The following is a 16875-nucleotide window of genomic DNA, read 5'->3' as shown; positions in this document are numbered from 1 at the left end:
AGGGGCGTAATCTACGCCCCTTTCCGCAGAGAGCTATCCCGTAAGTGGATGCAGATACCTGCACTGTACAGGTACCTGCACCCCCCTCCCCCCTGAAAGGTGCCAATTGTGGCGCCGGAGGGGGGGAGGATTCCAATGAGCGGAAGGTCCACTTTAGGGTGGACCTCCGCTTTAAATACTACCAAATGAAAACTCCATTTATGTAAACAAAATAATAAAAATTTATTTTGAGTACAGTGTTGCATGACCACATAATTGTCATTCAAAGTGTAACAGCAATTGGCCTGGTTCAGCAAGGGGGTAAAAGTGCCCGGTAGGGAAGCGGTTAATGGGTAATGAAAAGAGATTGTATAATCTCATCTACAAGCATTACACAGGCTTCTTTTCAGGGAAGATAGAGTCTGCTGCCCATGTGAATAAACCGTTAAGCAGGCCATACATTATACAATTGTCTTATTCAATTTCCTTTATGCCTTGTACACACGGTCGGACATTCCGACCACAAAATCCATCTGATTTTTTCTGACGGATTTTGTCCGAAACTGGTGTTGTATACACACAGTCGGACAAAGTTGTCGGAAAATCCGATCGCTCAGAACGTGATGACGTTCGTTCATCCGATGGGACTACGTTGCGGCTAATATCCAATAGTTTTGGTCTCGTAATTTGATCTGAGCATGCGTGGCACTTTGTCCGATCGGAGTTCTCTACAAACGATCGGAAAAAGTCCGCTCTGATTTTTTTGTTGGAAAATTTGAGATCCTGCTCTCAATTTTTTTCCATGTGTATTTCCGATGGAAAAATTCCGATAAAGCTCACACACAATCGGATTTTCCGACAATATAATCCGATCGGACACTTTCCGTCTGAATTTCCAACCGTGTGTACAGGGCATTAGATTTACCTGCAACTATGTAGTACAAAGGCCTGCCTGATTGCATACACATTTAAAATGTTTAGGTTGGACCTCACATTAGATGGTTTTGGTAAATATAAAGGGAAATTGTACAATAAAATTGTATAATATATGGCTAGGCTTATGCCGCGTACACACGATCTGAGTTTTTGTCGGAAAAATCTTGGATGGTTTTTCTGTTCAAGCTTGGCTTGCATACACACAGTCACACAAAAGTTCTCTGAACTTTCGACCGTCAAGAACGCGGTGACGTACAACACTACGACGAGCCGAGAAAATGAAGTTCAATGCTTCCGAGCATGCGTAGGGATTTTTCCTGTCAGAATTGCTATAGACGATCGGAATTTCTGATCGGAACTTTTTCTGTCGGAAAAATAGAGAACCTGCTCTCAATCTTTTGCTGGCGGGAATTCCGCCAGCAAAAGTCCGATGGAGCATACACGTGGTCGCAATTTCCATCCAAAACCTCACATCCGACTTTTGCTGACAGAATTTCCGATTGTGTGTACAAGACATTAGAAACTGGAACCATTGTATCACTGTAAATACCAAAGTTGTTAGTCTGTATTTGTTCATCTTGTTGTATAGGGGCTTGAATTTATTGATAATGGCCCTTTCCCCTTACAGGGTATTCTGACTCTGTGCCTTGGTGTCACCATGACCCGTTGGATCATCCTTCTGGCGGTGTTCTGCACTACTATACATGCTCAAAGTAAGTGATCAGTCATTTCCCTTTTTGTTATATTTTGGACCCGGTACAAATGGCCAACTTGTCTCCAGGCTCTCATTTCTCACCTTTTTCAGTCAATAACATTAGAGGTATCAGAGAGACATGCAATGCCAGACATGAGCTCCACTAAGAAAGACATATGGTCAACCTTTGTACCCCAAAAGGAAAGTAAGATACTGGTTGCTGTGATATAGTATCACTGCAACCAGTGTATTATGTAGATAGCTTTGGCATAAAAAATGTGGCAGATAAACCTTTTCTGTCATGGTGACTGACAGCCGCGGCACTCTGTAAGGGGCACAGGGGCGCCACCCCCTTAATCTCCATGCGGCCGGCCCCTAATCTCCATGTGGGGCGCCGGATGCATGGATTTCAATTAGATTTTTTTTAGAAGGCGCTAATTGTTTGCAAAAGTTTAGGCTCAGGGGCAGAGCACTGCGTTCTGAGCCCACCCACTTGTGTGACAGTAGCGAATCAACATTCGCTATTGCCTTCCTGCTTCTCCACCCGGCTCTTAAACCTGGATTAGCCGGAAGGAGAAGAACCCGGATTGGCCTGGAGGAGAAGCAGGGAAAGCCATCTGCTTCCACTGATGTGGACAAGAAAGCCTGGCTTGCAGTCTCCACTTTACTTTATCCCAAAGATGGAGGTCAGAACTCTGTGCAGGCCAGTCGAGTTTCTCCATCCCAAACTTGCTCATCCATGTCCTTATGGACCTTGCTTTGTGCACTGGTGAAAATAATTTGGTAGAGGGGAGATTATGGTGTGGGGGTTGTTTTTCAGGGGTTGGGCTTGGCCCCTTAGTTCCAATAAAGGGAATGCTTAAGGTGGCAGCATACCAAGACATTTTGGATGAGCGAGATTGGGGTGGAGGAAATTGACTGGCCTGCACAAAGTCCTGACCTCAACCTAATAGAAAAACTATGGGATGAAGTAAAGTGGAGACTGCGAGCCAGGCCTACTTGTCCAACATCAGTGCCTGACCTCACAAATCCGCTTCTGGAAGAATGGTCAAACATTCCCCTAGACACGCTCCTAAAACCTTGTGGACGGCCTTCCCAGAAGAGTTGAAGATGTTATACCTGCAAAGGGTGGGCCAACTCCATATTGAACCCTACGGACTAAGACTGGGATGCCATGTGCATGTAAAGGCAGGTGTCCCAATACTTTTGGTAATATAGTGTATATAAAGCCCCATACACACTATCAGTTTTTCTGCTGAGTTTTTCCTTCAGATTTACCAAAACCATATAATATGAGGTCAAACCTTAGGAGTTTCAATTTCTATGCAATCAGGCAGGCCCTTGCACTACATGGTTTTGGTAAACCTGAAGGAAATACTCAACAGAAAAACTGATAGTGTGTATGGAGCTCAAGACAGTCAGCTCTATGGGCATCCCTCCTCTAGGTCTAAAAACAGGGCAAAAGTGACTCAAAATGTACATTGCTATAACGTAAGGCTAAGGAATCATGGGGCAGTTATTTGTGGTAACTAGTTATGTTTTGCTTCAACTTTCCAAAATGGCCTACAAAAACTGCCAGCTGTAAGGTAATTGGTTGACTAGGATGACAAATGTATTTTTCTTTGTGCATGTTGTGTAATCTAGGACTTCAACTTGATCATTAAATTAATTTTTTGCTGTAAAATGTTGTACCTTTATTCAGTATAATGAATGCGTCAACATATTATAGCACTGATATAAGTTAGCCTAAGTTTGCCGCACTACATTAGTTCAAACCTTAATGAGAGAGTGGTTTGGGGGAGGGAAGATTGGTGTAGCGGTGGGTTTTGGGGGGGTTGGGTAATGCGAGGGCCCAATGAGTAGCTTTTAAAGCCTCATAACTTGCAGGCTAAGGTAAATGTCATATACAGATGGTCATGGTAAAGTCTGTATTTAGGCGGGGGTGACCGTCCTTTTTTTTTTTTTTTCATCTTACCGTATCATTTTGGCCATTTAGTAACCTGCCGTATTCTGTAGATTCTGTAAAATTTAGCCAGCATGCCCACACCGTACAAAGGGGTCTCTCTTGCTTGATGGATCAGATCTTCCATTTCAGCAGTTTTCCCTAACACATCTGAGCCACTCAGCTATGGTGGGGGGAGTTTTGTCTCTCCAATGTATGGGAATGCACAATTTAGCTGCATTAATTAGGTGAAGAACCAGAGATCTTCTGTATGTCACTTGGGGTATAGGAAGTGTGATGGAGGAGATATTGAGCAGGTGTGAAGTCAGGGGTGTAGGTCGTGATGCTTGTTGTAAGGCGGTGTATTTCCTTCCAGAAGGGTCGAATTATTGGGCAGTCCCACCATATATGTAGTACTGTACCTGGTGCTGTGTTTCAAAGGGGTGAAACAGTGGGGTAGGATTTGTGCACTTTGTCAGGGGTCCTATAACATCTTGAACAGATTTTCTTGCACAGATACGCTCATTGAGCCTTTATGGATATGTGCGTAGACATGTTCCCAGTCCTCTACCGAGAGGAACAAGGTAAGGTCCCCCACCCAGTGTTGATAAGATTTGTTAATTTTGGGGTCACAGTTGAAAAACAAGAGTGTATACAGGTCAGATATCAAGTGTCTTTGGGGTTCAGATCTGGTGCAAATCGCTTCAAAGGGTGTATGCTCCCAGCACCACGTATCTAGGGAATTGGAGCGGTTTAGGAAGCATCTGACTTGCAGATAGGTGAAAAAGAGGATAGTTTGGCCTGGGAATCGTGAGGCTGGTGCACTATACTGCAGAAGTTTTCTTTTTTCAAAGAAATCTTTGGCTCAGATGGATAATTCATGATCTGTGTTGAGTTGAGCATGGTCTGAGAGACTATGGGAGAACTCCAGATTATAACTGATTGGAGTTAAATGGCCTGGGAGGATGAGAAATGCAATTTTCTACAAGCTACCTGAAAGGTCTGCAATGTGGGGCCTATAAGGGGATGAGAGATGCTGTCCTTTGGAATCAGGTTTGGTCTGATCCAAGGTAGATGGCGAATCGGGAATTCGGGAGAGTGAATGCTCTATTCTCACCCATGCTTTGGTTCTTGTATGGACGTGCCAGTCTATTACTCTGGCTAGATGGCAAGACCAGTAGTATTTGTATATATCTGGGAGGCCTATACCCCCTTTTGGTTTGGGGGTCTGTAATCTATCCTACCCCAGTCTTGGGTGTTTGGATATCCATATGAAGCTAGAGTAAATCTGCTTGTATGCAATAGATAAATAATTCTTGGGAGGATGTTCATTTTAATAATGGCTGCTTTTCCGAACCATGAAAAAGGCCCTGAGTTCCATTTTTGTAGGTCTTGTTGTATAAGCACTTAGGAAGGAATGAAGTTTCTGGGGTAAAGCTAAGTTTTACCTGGAGTTGAATTCCAAGTTAAGTTATAGTGTGTGGGTCCATCCGAAGGGAAAATTATTCTGGCATTGAACTTGGGTGGTAGATGGGGGGGATACATTCAGTGCCTGAGACTTTGAAAAGTTGATTTTTAAGTTTGATAACTCTTTGAAGAGAGTGAAGTCTTTATGTAAGTTAAGAATTGTGGTGAGGGGCTCAGTGAGGAACATTAGAATGTCATCTGCGTAGGCTGCTATTTTGTATGAATGCCCCGCTATGTCGACTTCCCGATTTGTTCATGTAGTCCCATGCCACTCTTTCGAACACCTTCTCCGCTTCGAGCGATTGGAAGAAACTAGGTTTATGGGTGGAGTTTAGCCAATGGTGAATATTAATGGCTTTAAGGGTGTTGTTCCTTGCCTCCCATCCAGGGATGAAGCCTACTTGGTCTAAGTATATTAACCCCCCTGACGGTATTCCCGAGTCTGACTCGGGGTGGATTTTTTATACCAAGAGCGGTATCCCCGAGTCAGACTCGGGACTGCATCGCTGGATCCAGGAGGAGGTTTGCTTACCTTCTCCCTCGGATCCAGCGTTGTCTCCCCGCTGTACGAGCGAGCCGTGTCTCGCTCGATGCATTACATCGCCGATCTCCGTGCCCTGCGAGCGTTGCGACGCACGGGGACGGAGATCGGCGCCAAATTCAAAAAGTGAAACAAACAGTAAACATACAGTATAATGTAATCTTACAGATTACATTGCTGTATGTAAATATTTCACATCCCCGTTGTCCCTAGTGGTCTGCCCAGTGTCCTGCATGCAGTTTTATATAATAAAAACTGTTCTTTATGCCTGGAAACTGGAGATTGCCCATAGCAACCAAAACTGTCACTGTACATCAAAAATGATTTTAGACCAGCTAGAAAACAGCGATAATAAATTAGAATCACTCGCAGAATTGAGCGATAGCGATTTGTGGGGAGATCCGTCATCAAATACTGAAAAGTAATGACAGTGACAATTCTGCAACTGAGCAAATTTCAGTGTTTTTGATTTGATTACATTATTGAATAATTTTTATTATTGTTATATTATTATTTGGTACAATTATTTATAATTATTTATTATATTATAATTTATGATTTAATTTTTCAAACTTTATCATACCCGGGATGTCTGCTAGACTCTGGTTTGGACAGATTTAAGAGAGTTATTCCTAAGAATTGCAGGACTACAATATAAAACGCCAAATTTTCATGCAAAATAATGGTACCGCTTTTAGCACCTAAAATCCGAAATAATTGTACCGCCAGGGAGGTTAATTTAGGGAGTGAGGAAAGTATTTTTGCATAGATTTTCACGTCGACATTAAGGAGGCAAATGGATCTGTAGTTAGATAGGAGATTGGACTTTCCAGATCTAGGGCTTCGGAGGAGGTTAGAGGTTTAGGACTATATTGTTGTAGGAAAGTGGTAATCTACTCCCCCCTTTCATTGTTGTATAAGGGTATGTTTGGGGAAAATATGTTGTACAGTTTAGAATAATAGTTGGCAAATTGTTCTCCTATCCCTTCTGTGGTAGCAATCTTATGTCCCCGTCGAGCTAATTATCGAGTGTACTGAGGTCGCTGCCGTTTTTGCTTGGAGGGCTCTGGCTAAATATTTCCCTTGATTTATTGCTAAACTCATAGAATAGTCTTTGTGTCAAATTTGCGTTTGACTGTCCTCCCTAGTTCCTCCAGTAATTCGTTCCTCACTTTTACTAGAACTTGGAGGGTTTGGATATTTGCAGATTGTTTATGTGACTTCTCTAGGGTATGAATGCGCGCCCAGAGCTCATTAATTTGGGCTAGTTTGTCTTTCTTATGTTTAGAGGCTATTGAGTTGACCTCTCCTTTAATGACACATTTGTGCGTGGCCCATTGTGTCAAGGAGGAGGTTTCTGGGAAACCGTTTTTCCTGAAATACTGTTTCAGGCATGTGTTTTTTCATCTTCTGGGTGACAGGGTCAGAAAGTAGAGATTTATCAAGGCACCAGATTGAGGATCGCGTGACCTTCTCTGGAAACGATAGGGTCATTGAGATAAGATTATGGTCCAAAAGGAACATAGGGTCAATTTGAGGCTCTGAGATCGTTCTGAGTGATAAAGTCTATCCTGAAATATCTGTTATGTGTTGGTGAGAAAAAGGTGGTAGGGTGTAAGGTTCGATAAGCATCATGCAAAAGTAAGTTACTAAGTTGTACCTTAATAGCTCGTAGAGCTCTGTGTGGCAGTGAGCAGGACCCAGAGGAAGTCTCTTGTGAGGGGGTAAGAGCCAGGTTAAAGTCCCCGCCTAAAATAACTATCCCTGATTGGAAGGAAGTGAGGAGCTGTAAAAAAAAAAAGTGAACTTGGTGTTTGGTGCGTATATATTTGCTAGAGTGATAGGTCTACCGAAGATTTCCCCTTTAAGAAAGAAGTATCGGCCATGGTCGTCCCCAAGGGTATCTGTATTCTGGATAGGGCAGTTTTTTTAAATAAGAATGCGAACACCCTTGGATTTAGAGATGGAATTGGATGCATGGTATACCGTAGGATAGTAAACAATGTGAAGTTTGGGAATGTTATCTGACCTGAAGTGAGTTTCCTGGAGGAAAATCATGTCTGCTTTATTTTTGCTCAAGGATAGAAGAATTTTGGAGTGTTTTTCTGGCATTTTAAGCCCCCATGCATTTAAGGAGTAAAGCGTGACCTGTGGATGAGAGTTTTTTGAGGAATTATTGGCCATTTCAAATACTCTGAACTCCAGTCGCTATGCATGGAGGTTAGTCAGTGGGAGGGTGGGGAGTTTACTCTAGATGTATATCCACCTACAGGGGGAGCCTGCCCATCATTCCTAATAGCGGATGCACACAATATAGATATTGCCGGAATGGTAGCACCAGAAAAATGATTGTAAGAACTTAAAAGCAATTAATCACCACTGTGTTGGGGTTTTTAATGACCTAGTGGAAAAAAGTGGAGGTGTTTCCATGATGTCTCGCTGCCACAGGACAAATTATAATTCTTCTGTGAAGGAATATTGAAGGGGAATCTCCTAGGAGCGTATCTGTTGCGTCTAATGCGAGGGTCATGGCCCTAGTCCCCTGGATTCAAAACTACCTAGAGCAGCCTTTCTCAACCTTTCCAACACAGAGGAACCCTTGAAATAGTTCTCTGGTCTCGGGGAACCCCTACTAAAAATGAGAAACCTACAATTTATGATACAATAGTTTGATGGTCAGTGGGAAGAATGGTCCTTACACTTGTGGTCATTGGGAAGAATTACCTCCTTACAGATAGCTAAAAAGATCAATGGTGTCAGTGGAAACTCATATGAGGAGGCAGAAATTACCCAATGCTGAAGGAACCCCTAGCAACCTTTGGAGGAACCCTAGTGTTCCACGGAACCCTGGTTGAGAATCACTGACCTAGAGTGTAACATCTGTAGAAACAAAGTGCTCCACATAACCTGGAGCTACTGAACGAGAAATTCAATGTTTTAAACTAAAACAGAAATAAAAGTAATCTATCAGAAACCATCTTATATATTTGCATGTATATAATCACGATTGCCCATCCTGGATGTGATTTATAGCACCTCTTACATTACTACAGTCAGAGTGCTTTTTGAAAGTATATGGATTGGACTATTTCTCCCTAAAATTTGGACAGCAGGGATCATATGTTCTTTATGAGAACATATGGATGGTAGGTATCAATTTTAAATGTTGCGTGAGTTAACTGAGATCTATACATGCAAATGGGTTAGCCTGTAATCAAATAGGAGACCTCTCCCCTTTTCTTTTCTTTTTTTGGTGGTAAAGCATGAGGAGTCATGGGTGATAGCATTACAGGCATACCCCACTTTTAAGTACACAATGGGGTTTATTTAATAAAGCTGAAAAGTGAAAAATCAGGCTCACTTCTGCATAGAATCCAATGAGCTTCTAACCCCAGCTTGTTCAATTAAGCTTTTGTAATAAAACATGAAAGCTCGTTGGTTTCTATGCAGAAGTGAGCCTGATTTTCCACTTTTCAACTTTAGTAAATAAACCCCATTGTGTACTTAAAAGTGGGGTATGCCTGTATATACAAATGGTTAAGCACATTGTAGCTAACAATGGGTCCGGAGGTCGGCATCCCGGGGAGTGGAGAGGGGAGGAGGAGCCCTGCCTTCGCAAGATACATGGTGTAAGTCAAAACCAGTGTTTTAGTAAATTCAACTTATCTGGGTCTGCATTTCTTTTGGTTCAAGGCATCTACATAAGAAAACGTATTCTCATCCTGGCAAGGTACAAGCTGTGCTTTCAATTAACTTTTTTATTTAGTTTTTTTTTTACCATCTGCAAGGCTCTCCATCGCCTGTACGCCTCTGTTTGCCCCTCCTTAAAGAATAAGCTTTTGTATTTTGTAATTTTGTAAACCTGAGAGTGTGTGTTCTCCTCTGAGGTCTACCAGCAGGTCCCATTGCAATGAAAATCAGCTCCTGCTTGGGGCAGGCTTGAGCGTGTTAGCCCTCAGGGTTTAGGCTAGTAAGCTACCAATGCAACTAGTATGCAATCAAGCAGCAGCTCAAAACTTGTCTATCCTCGCATATGGCAAACAATGAGGAAAAGAGCATAATTTTCCGAAAGTCCACGCTATCATACGGAAGGCAGTTCTTGAAGATAAGCAGACAATGGGGGGTCCTTTTTTTTAGGGGGAAATTACTGTGTGTCCAATCCAATGTATAGAAAAGAGCTGCATGGGGAGAAAGGATAAAAGGGAGCTGTTTAGTAGGGATGCTATGAAGGGTGGCTTGCAAGCAGTTGGTCAGGGTACAGACGGCGGTGACATGGGCCGTTTAACCTTAAACGCACCATTGATAGTGGTAAGGGTTATCTGACTTGTCTTTACATAGAGGGGAGTCTGTAGGGCTAAGTCAAAACATGCAGGAAAAGTTAGAACGTAACTTTAGACATTTTTAAGGAACAATATGCACTTATCTGAAACAGGTATGGCAGGACCAAACAAATCCTTTCAATCTTCCTAGCGTGCCCTGTAAGGTTGGAGGGCTTTTGTGGGGCTCACTCTTTGTTGTGGATTTTGATGGAAGGTGTAAGACCGGACTCTGATCCTGTACTTCCATAGGTTCTTTGATCATTTTATTTTTAATATCCCTATTATTTGCAGGCTGTCCAACTATTGTAAGCCGATCACAATGGGGAGGCCGGAACCCCACATGCAGATCCAGACTGTCCACTCCAGTACCGAACGCCATCATCCACCATACTGCAGGAGATTTTTGTAACTCACAATCTACTTGCAGCACTCAAGTCCGGAACATACAGAACTATCACATGAACACCCAAAAATGGTGTGACATCGGATACAAGTAAGAAACAATGCAAATGCAAATTAAATATATTGGATGGTGATAGCAGGGTGGTATAAAGTAGAAAACCTGCGCTGCCCCAAATTTTGAAATAAAGAAAATAGTGAAAGGAATGTATGAAACAATGACTTAATAAATCAGTAATAAATTATGTGATTTAAGGTGCAAAATAAATAAATAAAAATTGTGTATATAGCAGTGTGTCAGGTGCTGCAACTTAAATAGCCTGCATATTCAGCTCATAAATTTGTGGAAAGAAATCAAATTGCGCAACCAAAAAAAACTGATACAAATTAAATACTGTGTGTATTCAGTCCATATGGTGCTTCAATAATATTAGTGATATTAAACAATCTGGATATAACTTGAAACTTTTGGAAATTTTTTAAACTGTTGGATCTTTATAGTTATGCCGCGTACACACGATCGGAATTTCGGCCAGCAAAAGACCGATGAGAACTTTTGGTTGGAAAATGTTATTTTGTGTATGCTCCATCGGACTTTTGCTGGCCGAATTTGGAATTTTGAGAGCATGTTCTAAATTTTTCAGTCGGAAAAAAGTTCCTATCCGAAAATGGGTTTGTGTGTATTCAATTTCGACGTGCAAAAACTCACGCGTGCTCAGATTCAACTACGAGACAGAAGCTATTGGCTACTGGCTATTGAACTTCCTTTTTCTAGTCCCGTCGTACATGTTGTACGTCACCGCGTTCTTGACGCTCGGAATTTGGCGTGACCGTGTGTATGCAAGACAGCTTAAGCGAAATCCCGTTGGAATTCCATCAGGAAAACCATCAGAGCTTTTTCCAACCAAAATTCCGATCGTGTGTGTACGCAGCATAAGAGAGGCCGCTTACTGGATCAGGTGGATCTCAAATTATAGAGATCAATAATTTGAGATCCACCTGATCTGGTAAGCGGCCTCTGTTACTATAAAGATCTAACAGAAGTTTCAAGTTATATCCGGTGATAGCAGGGTGTTGTACTGAGATCCTTTGACATAAGCAGTGAAATGTAGAGTTGGTTTTATGTTTTTATTGGCTAAGTAGATTAAAAACCCTCTGATATACTTTTAAAAGGAACTTATTTTTTAATTTTAGTAGAGCACAGATAAGTTAGAACCCCTGTCCAATTTCTTTTTGGTATCGCTGTCCCCATTCAAGGATAAGATCACCGTTCGTAACATGGTACATATTACACCCATATGCAGGGTGTAACATAAAACATATTACGCACAGACCAGTCCTACCCCCCCCCCCCATTTCCCTGCTCTGACAGCTAGTGGGGATCTTCCCCCACGCTAGCTGTCAGAATTAAGAAAAAAAAGCTGCCAAGCAGGGCACCACCCAGCCGCGTCACTCATTCACAGTCTTCTACCAGGAGGATCCCATTGGGTGAATGCTATATCTAAGAAGGGACATGTTTATAAGGTGTTGGTCTTAAATGTTATTGACAAGGTTGTCAATCCTTTTAATGTTGTGGGTTGGTGGTGGAGGACGCCCATAAAAATTCTGGGGTGCTTTTTTGATACTGAGTTTTATTGTTAAATACTATAATCATTAATAAAGGATTTGTGTACAAAGTCACAACGCATGGACCTTCTTAGCACTCTCTGTCATACGAAGTTTATTCCTAGGTATTTAATTTTGGTCTATTTTAAGTGCTAGGTCCACACCTCTAATTTGTGGTTAGCCGGTGGAGCTAAATTATTTAATTTCCTCATTGTTTGTCCTTTAAGGACAAATTATGTTTACATATATCTCCAAAAGGTAGTAGTCCATTGCTGGCATTCTTCAAGTCTTGGCTGATCGCCGGTGCCTCTGACAGACTGCAAGGCGCAGCAGTCCTCCTTCACAGTAGACGCAGCAGTCCTCCTTCACAGTAGTCACAGCATGTCCTGTTTGGTGCTACTGGATAAGAGCCTCAGGTCTGATCAGTATTTATATCACCGATGGGTAGGCTGGTTCCACAAAGCCCGGGAACAGCAGCACACACATTAACTCCCCCCCCCCAGTCTGAGCCAGCCACTAACTAAAACCAACACTTCTGTAGGCAACCTGCCTACAAGCAGATACCAAATAGATACGCATTGGGTCTGATTTACTAAAACTGGAGAGTGCAAAATCTGGTGCAGCTGTGCATGGTAGCCAATCAGCTTCTAACTTCAGCTTGTTCAGTTAAAGCGGGATTCCACCCTAAAGTGGAACTTCCGCTTGCTCCCTGATTGTGGCTTGCATGTGGATTTTCTGAACACAAGTGGATTTTTTGAACTAAAGTGGAGAGTTACAACCAGGAGTTGTGCTTTGACTGCTTCTGCTTGCAAGTGTTGTTTTTGGGGGTGTTTTATTTTCTCCTCTCCTTTATTTGATACATTTGCTAGCAGTTTTTAAAAGACCTTTTTTCTGACACTTTTTAAACAGCATTTTTTTTCCCCTCTTTCTTCCTCCCAAATTAGGGGAGGGGTTAATTGTTCACAGGTGTATAAAGGTAGTTCTACAAACTCCCCCTTAAGCTTGCTCCCTGATTGTGGCTTGCATGTGGATTTTCTGAACACAAGTGGATTTTTTGAACTAAAGTGGAGAGTTACAACCAGGAGTTGTGCTTTGACTGCTTCTGCTTGACTGCTTCTGCTTGCAAGTGTTGTTTTTGGGGGTGTTTTATTTTCTCCTCTCCTTTATTTGATACATTTGCTAGCAGTTTTTAAAATACCTTTTTTCTGACACTTTTTAAACAGCATTTTTTTTTCCCCTCTTTCTTCCTGCCAAATTAGGGGAGGGGTTAATTGTTCACAGGTGTATAAAGGTAGTTCTACAAACTCCCCCTTGAGCTTGCTCCCTGATTGTGGCTTGCAAGTGGATTTTTTGAACTAAAGTGGAGAGTTACAACCAGGAGTTGAAAACAGGAGTTAAGACAGGAGTCTCTAACCTCTATCCTACCTCCATCCTCCCCTCCATTTTAAAGATCCCACTGCAAGGGGCAACCAGACAGCTTTCCAGAAATGTCAGGCTGACAGCAAGCCAGATTCACTGGAACCAGAGTGTTTAAAGAGGACAACCGCAGCCAGGTAAGCTTGCACCTCCACTCCCCCCCCCCCCCCCCCCCCAGTGATTGTTCCAGGGACTCCGTCCGACCGCCTACGGGGGTCAGGAAGGAATTTTTGCCCCACTGGTGCATTTGGCTGCTACTGTCAGGGGGTTTTTCGCCTTCCTCTGGAACAACCATAGGTTAGCATACCCCTACCTCCGGCCTCCTTTCCATTTTTTACGCTATCCTAGGACGACTATTCCAGATCACAGCCAGACTTCTTTTCTAAGCGGAGACCTCCACCCTAAGTAAAGGCAGCTGGAACAGCCAGCAACCGAATACAACAACTCCTTCCGCATCCATATAGGCATCCCCTGATCAACTTGCGCGCTAATAGCCTCAAGCACGGCGGCAAGTCTGATACCTAGCCCCACCTCAGGATCAATACCCTGATCAGGATCATCATCTTAGGCCCATAGTACCATCAACAGCATTCACAAACCATGTGCTACTTCAAATACTCAGCTGAAGTTCTGCACAGACTAAGGAACATCAACACCACATTGCCATCTTCCATACAAAAAATACTTCAAAGAGAACAACTATTAAAAACCGGACGACAACCAGGTCCCAACCACAGGAAGACATCTACTCGACCACTACAATTAGATTGCGCCTTGATTAACGCCAGGTCTGCAGTCAAACATAGACTGGAAGTACACGACTTCATCATCGAGAACAATGTAGACTGCCTCTTCATCACCGAAAGCTGGTTAACCTCTGACTGCAACACCATCCTCACCGAATTGGTGCCGGAAAACTACAGGATCCTAACCGAACACCGGATTGGGAAAAAAGGAGGAGGCCTAGCAGTGATCTTTAACGGTCACCTGGATCTCACTAAACCATCATCTCAGAACCCAGTGTCTTTTATGGAAACCCTGACGCTACATTTTCAACCAACACCCCATGACACCACTCATATTCTACTGTGCTACAGACCACCGGGACCAAAGTCCAATCTTCTTTCACCCCTCACGGAATCCTTTGCAATGCACACCCTAAAATTAAAAAATTTCCTGGCACTCGGAGATTTCAACCTTTGGGCAAACGAGCCTAAAGACCCCATCGCGACTGCCTGCATCAATCAACTAGAAGAACTGGGTCTACAGCAACTGATAAAGACTCCCACGCATGGGTCAGGACACACCCTGGACCTCATTTTCAAACAGAACATCGACGTCAACATACTCGACAACATAACTCTGCCATGGACGGATCACCACGCTATCAAATTCAAAATCACTACCAACATCACCAACGCAAAACGGAAACCTGTAACAACGCACTGGACCAGATCGCATAAAAAACTGTACTCCGAAGCCTTCAAAACCACTCTGTCCAAAAAAATATCTACAATAACTTTAAACCACTCTACGGAGGAAACACTCAACTCCCTGAACAAGGCATTACTGCAATCAGCAGACTCGGTAGCACCAAAACGCAGGGCTCTCATCAGGAAGAAAAATGCTGGATGGTTTAATAGCTCCCTCTCCGTACTAAAGCAAGAACGCAGAAGAGCGGAAAGAACATGGAGAAGAAATCCCACCGAGGAAAACCTATTTAACTACAAAGGTCTGACAGAGAATTATCGGAAAGCAATCTTCAAAGCCAAAAAGGACCACTTCTCATACACAATCTCAACGGCCGCAAACCAACCACGGGAACTGTTTAAACTGGTTAATCAATCAATGAATCCGGTGTGCCTAGAACCCCCAGAAAACGAATCCCAGGATTACTGTGACAAACTGTCGGATTTTTTCATCGATAAAGTCAAAACCATCAGGGAAACAATTTGTCAGAAGAAAACATCCAACCTCAGCCAGCAAATACATAAAGAGGATGTCCGCACCAACATACCGCAACCGCCAAAATTTTCACTATCCCCAATTACCGTAGACACCGCAAAAAACATCATTAATAAACTGCGTGACAGTACCTCACCTATTGACATCATCCCCACAAAACTACTGAAAGAATGCTCCGACATCGTGGCTCCAACCATAACCCACCTCATAAACCGATCATTCCACGAAGGGATTGTTCCCAGCATCCTCAAACAAGGCATCGTCAAACCTCTACTCAAGAAACCAAACCTGGACCCTCAGGATCCAAACAACCGTAGGCCGATTACAAGCCTCAACACCATTTCTAAGATCATGGAGAAAGCTGTAGTACATCAGCTACAACGTCACCTGGATACTCACAAACTCCTGGACCCGCTGCAATCAGGCTTCCGCCCGGGTCATGGAACAGAAACAGCTCTCCTCAAGATTTGGGATGACGCCCTCGAAGCAGCAGATGACGGAGAGCCGTGTCTCCTCGTACTACTAGACCTAAGTGCAGCGTTTGATACAGTAGATCACAATACTCTACTCGTCCGCCTCACAGAAGTAGCCGGAGTCCAAGACATAGATCTCCATTGGTTCGCGTCCTTCCTAGGAAATCGGTCACAGACAGTGAAACTAGGAAAATTCCTCTCCGAAACTCGGGCAGTCACCTGCGGAGTCCCTCAAGGCTCTCCGTTGTCACCCGTTCTCTTCAACATTTACATTCGCCCACTCCTTCAAATCATCAGATGCTCAGATCTCTGCTTCCACTCTTACGCTGACGACACGCAACTTTATTTCCGGATCAATGGAAAAAAAGATCACCAACAACAACTTGAAAACTGCCTCAAATCAATAGAGGACTGGATGACCACCAACTCCCTCCAGCTGAACCAATCAAAGACAGAGCTTCTTATCTTACACCCAAATCATAAGCCCGCAACCAAAACCTCCTGGTCTCCACCAACCGTCTTTGGGCAGACTATCTCCCCAAAGACCAAAGCGAAGAGTCTCGGGGTTATTTTAGACGCACAAATGTCAATGGATGCGCAAATAGGATCTGTAGTCAGTCGATCTCACCATCTGCTGCGCATGCTTCGCAGACTCATCCCTTTTATCCCAAAGAATGACAAAGCAGTGGTAGTTGGAACAATCATTAATTCACGACTGGACTACGCAAACTCGCTTTACATAGGATTACCACAATATCAACTTGCGTGATTACAACTGATCCAAAACACGGTGGCAAGGCTGATAACAGGAAAAAAACCCTGGGAATCCATTTCTCCTTCACTGAGGAGCTTACATTGGCTAACCGTAAAAAATCGGATCAGGTTCAAGACCCTTTGCCTCACCCACAAATGCGTGCATAGAGAAGCTCCGCAATACCTAATGGAGAAAATAAATCATTACACACCAAACCGCAGTCTTCGATCAGCCAACAAAAACCTCCTCCTCGTGCCCAAAGCCCGGTATAAATCCAAGGGTGATCGGAGATTCGCTGTCCAAGGGCCTCGGCTATGGAATGCTCTACCAATCAACATCCGCCTGGAAGAAAATCACCTGGCTTTTAGGAAAAAACTCAAGACCT

The 16875-nt window shown here is 43.2% G+C and overlaps 1 protein-coding gene across 1 annotated transcript in view; it reads left to right on the top strand.

The window, feature by feature from the left end:
* The window catches only part of LOC143987871 (peptidoglycan recognition protein 3-like), an 87524-nt gene that overhangs the window by 10079 nt on the left and 60570 nt on the right, over nucleotides 1-16875 (top strand). The window contains exons 2-3 of the mRNA XM_077487023.1: nucleotides 1544-1628; nucleotides 10170-10371. Of these exons, the coding sequence (XP_077343149.1) occupies nucleotides 1574-1628; nucleotides 10170-10371 (257 nt within the window). The 5' untranslated portion in view covers nucleotides 1544-1573. The remainder of the gene's footprint in view (nucleotides 1-1543; nucleotides 1629-10169; nucleotides 10372-16875) is intronic.

This window comes from Lithobates pipiens, unplaced genomic scaffold, assembly GCF_037356315.1.
Source record: "Lithobates pipiens isolate NorthernLeopardFrog02 unplaced genomic scaffold, aLitPip1_a1.2 Scaffold_1, whole genome shotgun sequence".
Classification (NCBI taxonomy): Eukaryota; Metazoa; Chordata; class Amphibia; order Anura; family Ranidae; genus Lithobates; species Lithobates pipiens.
Note: the sequence above shows the minus strand (reverse complement) of the source record. Positions and strands in the feature narration are given on the sequence as shown.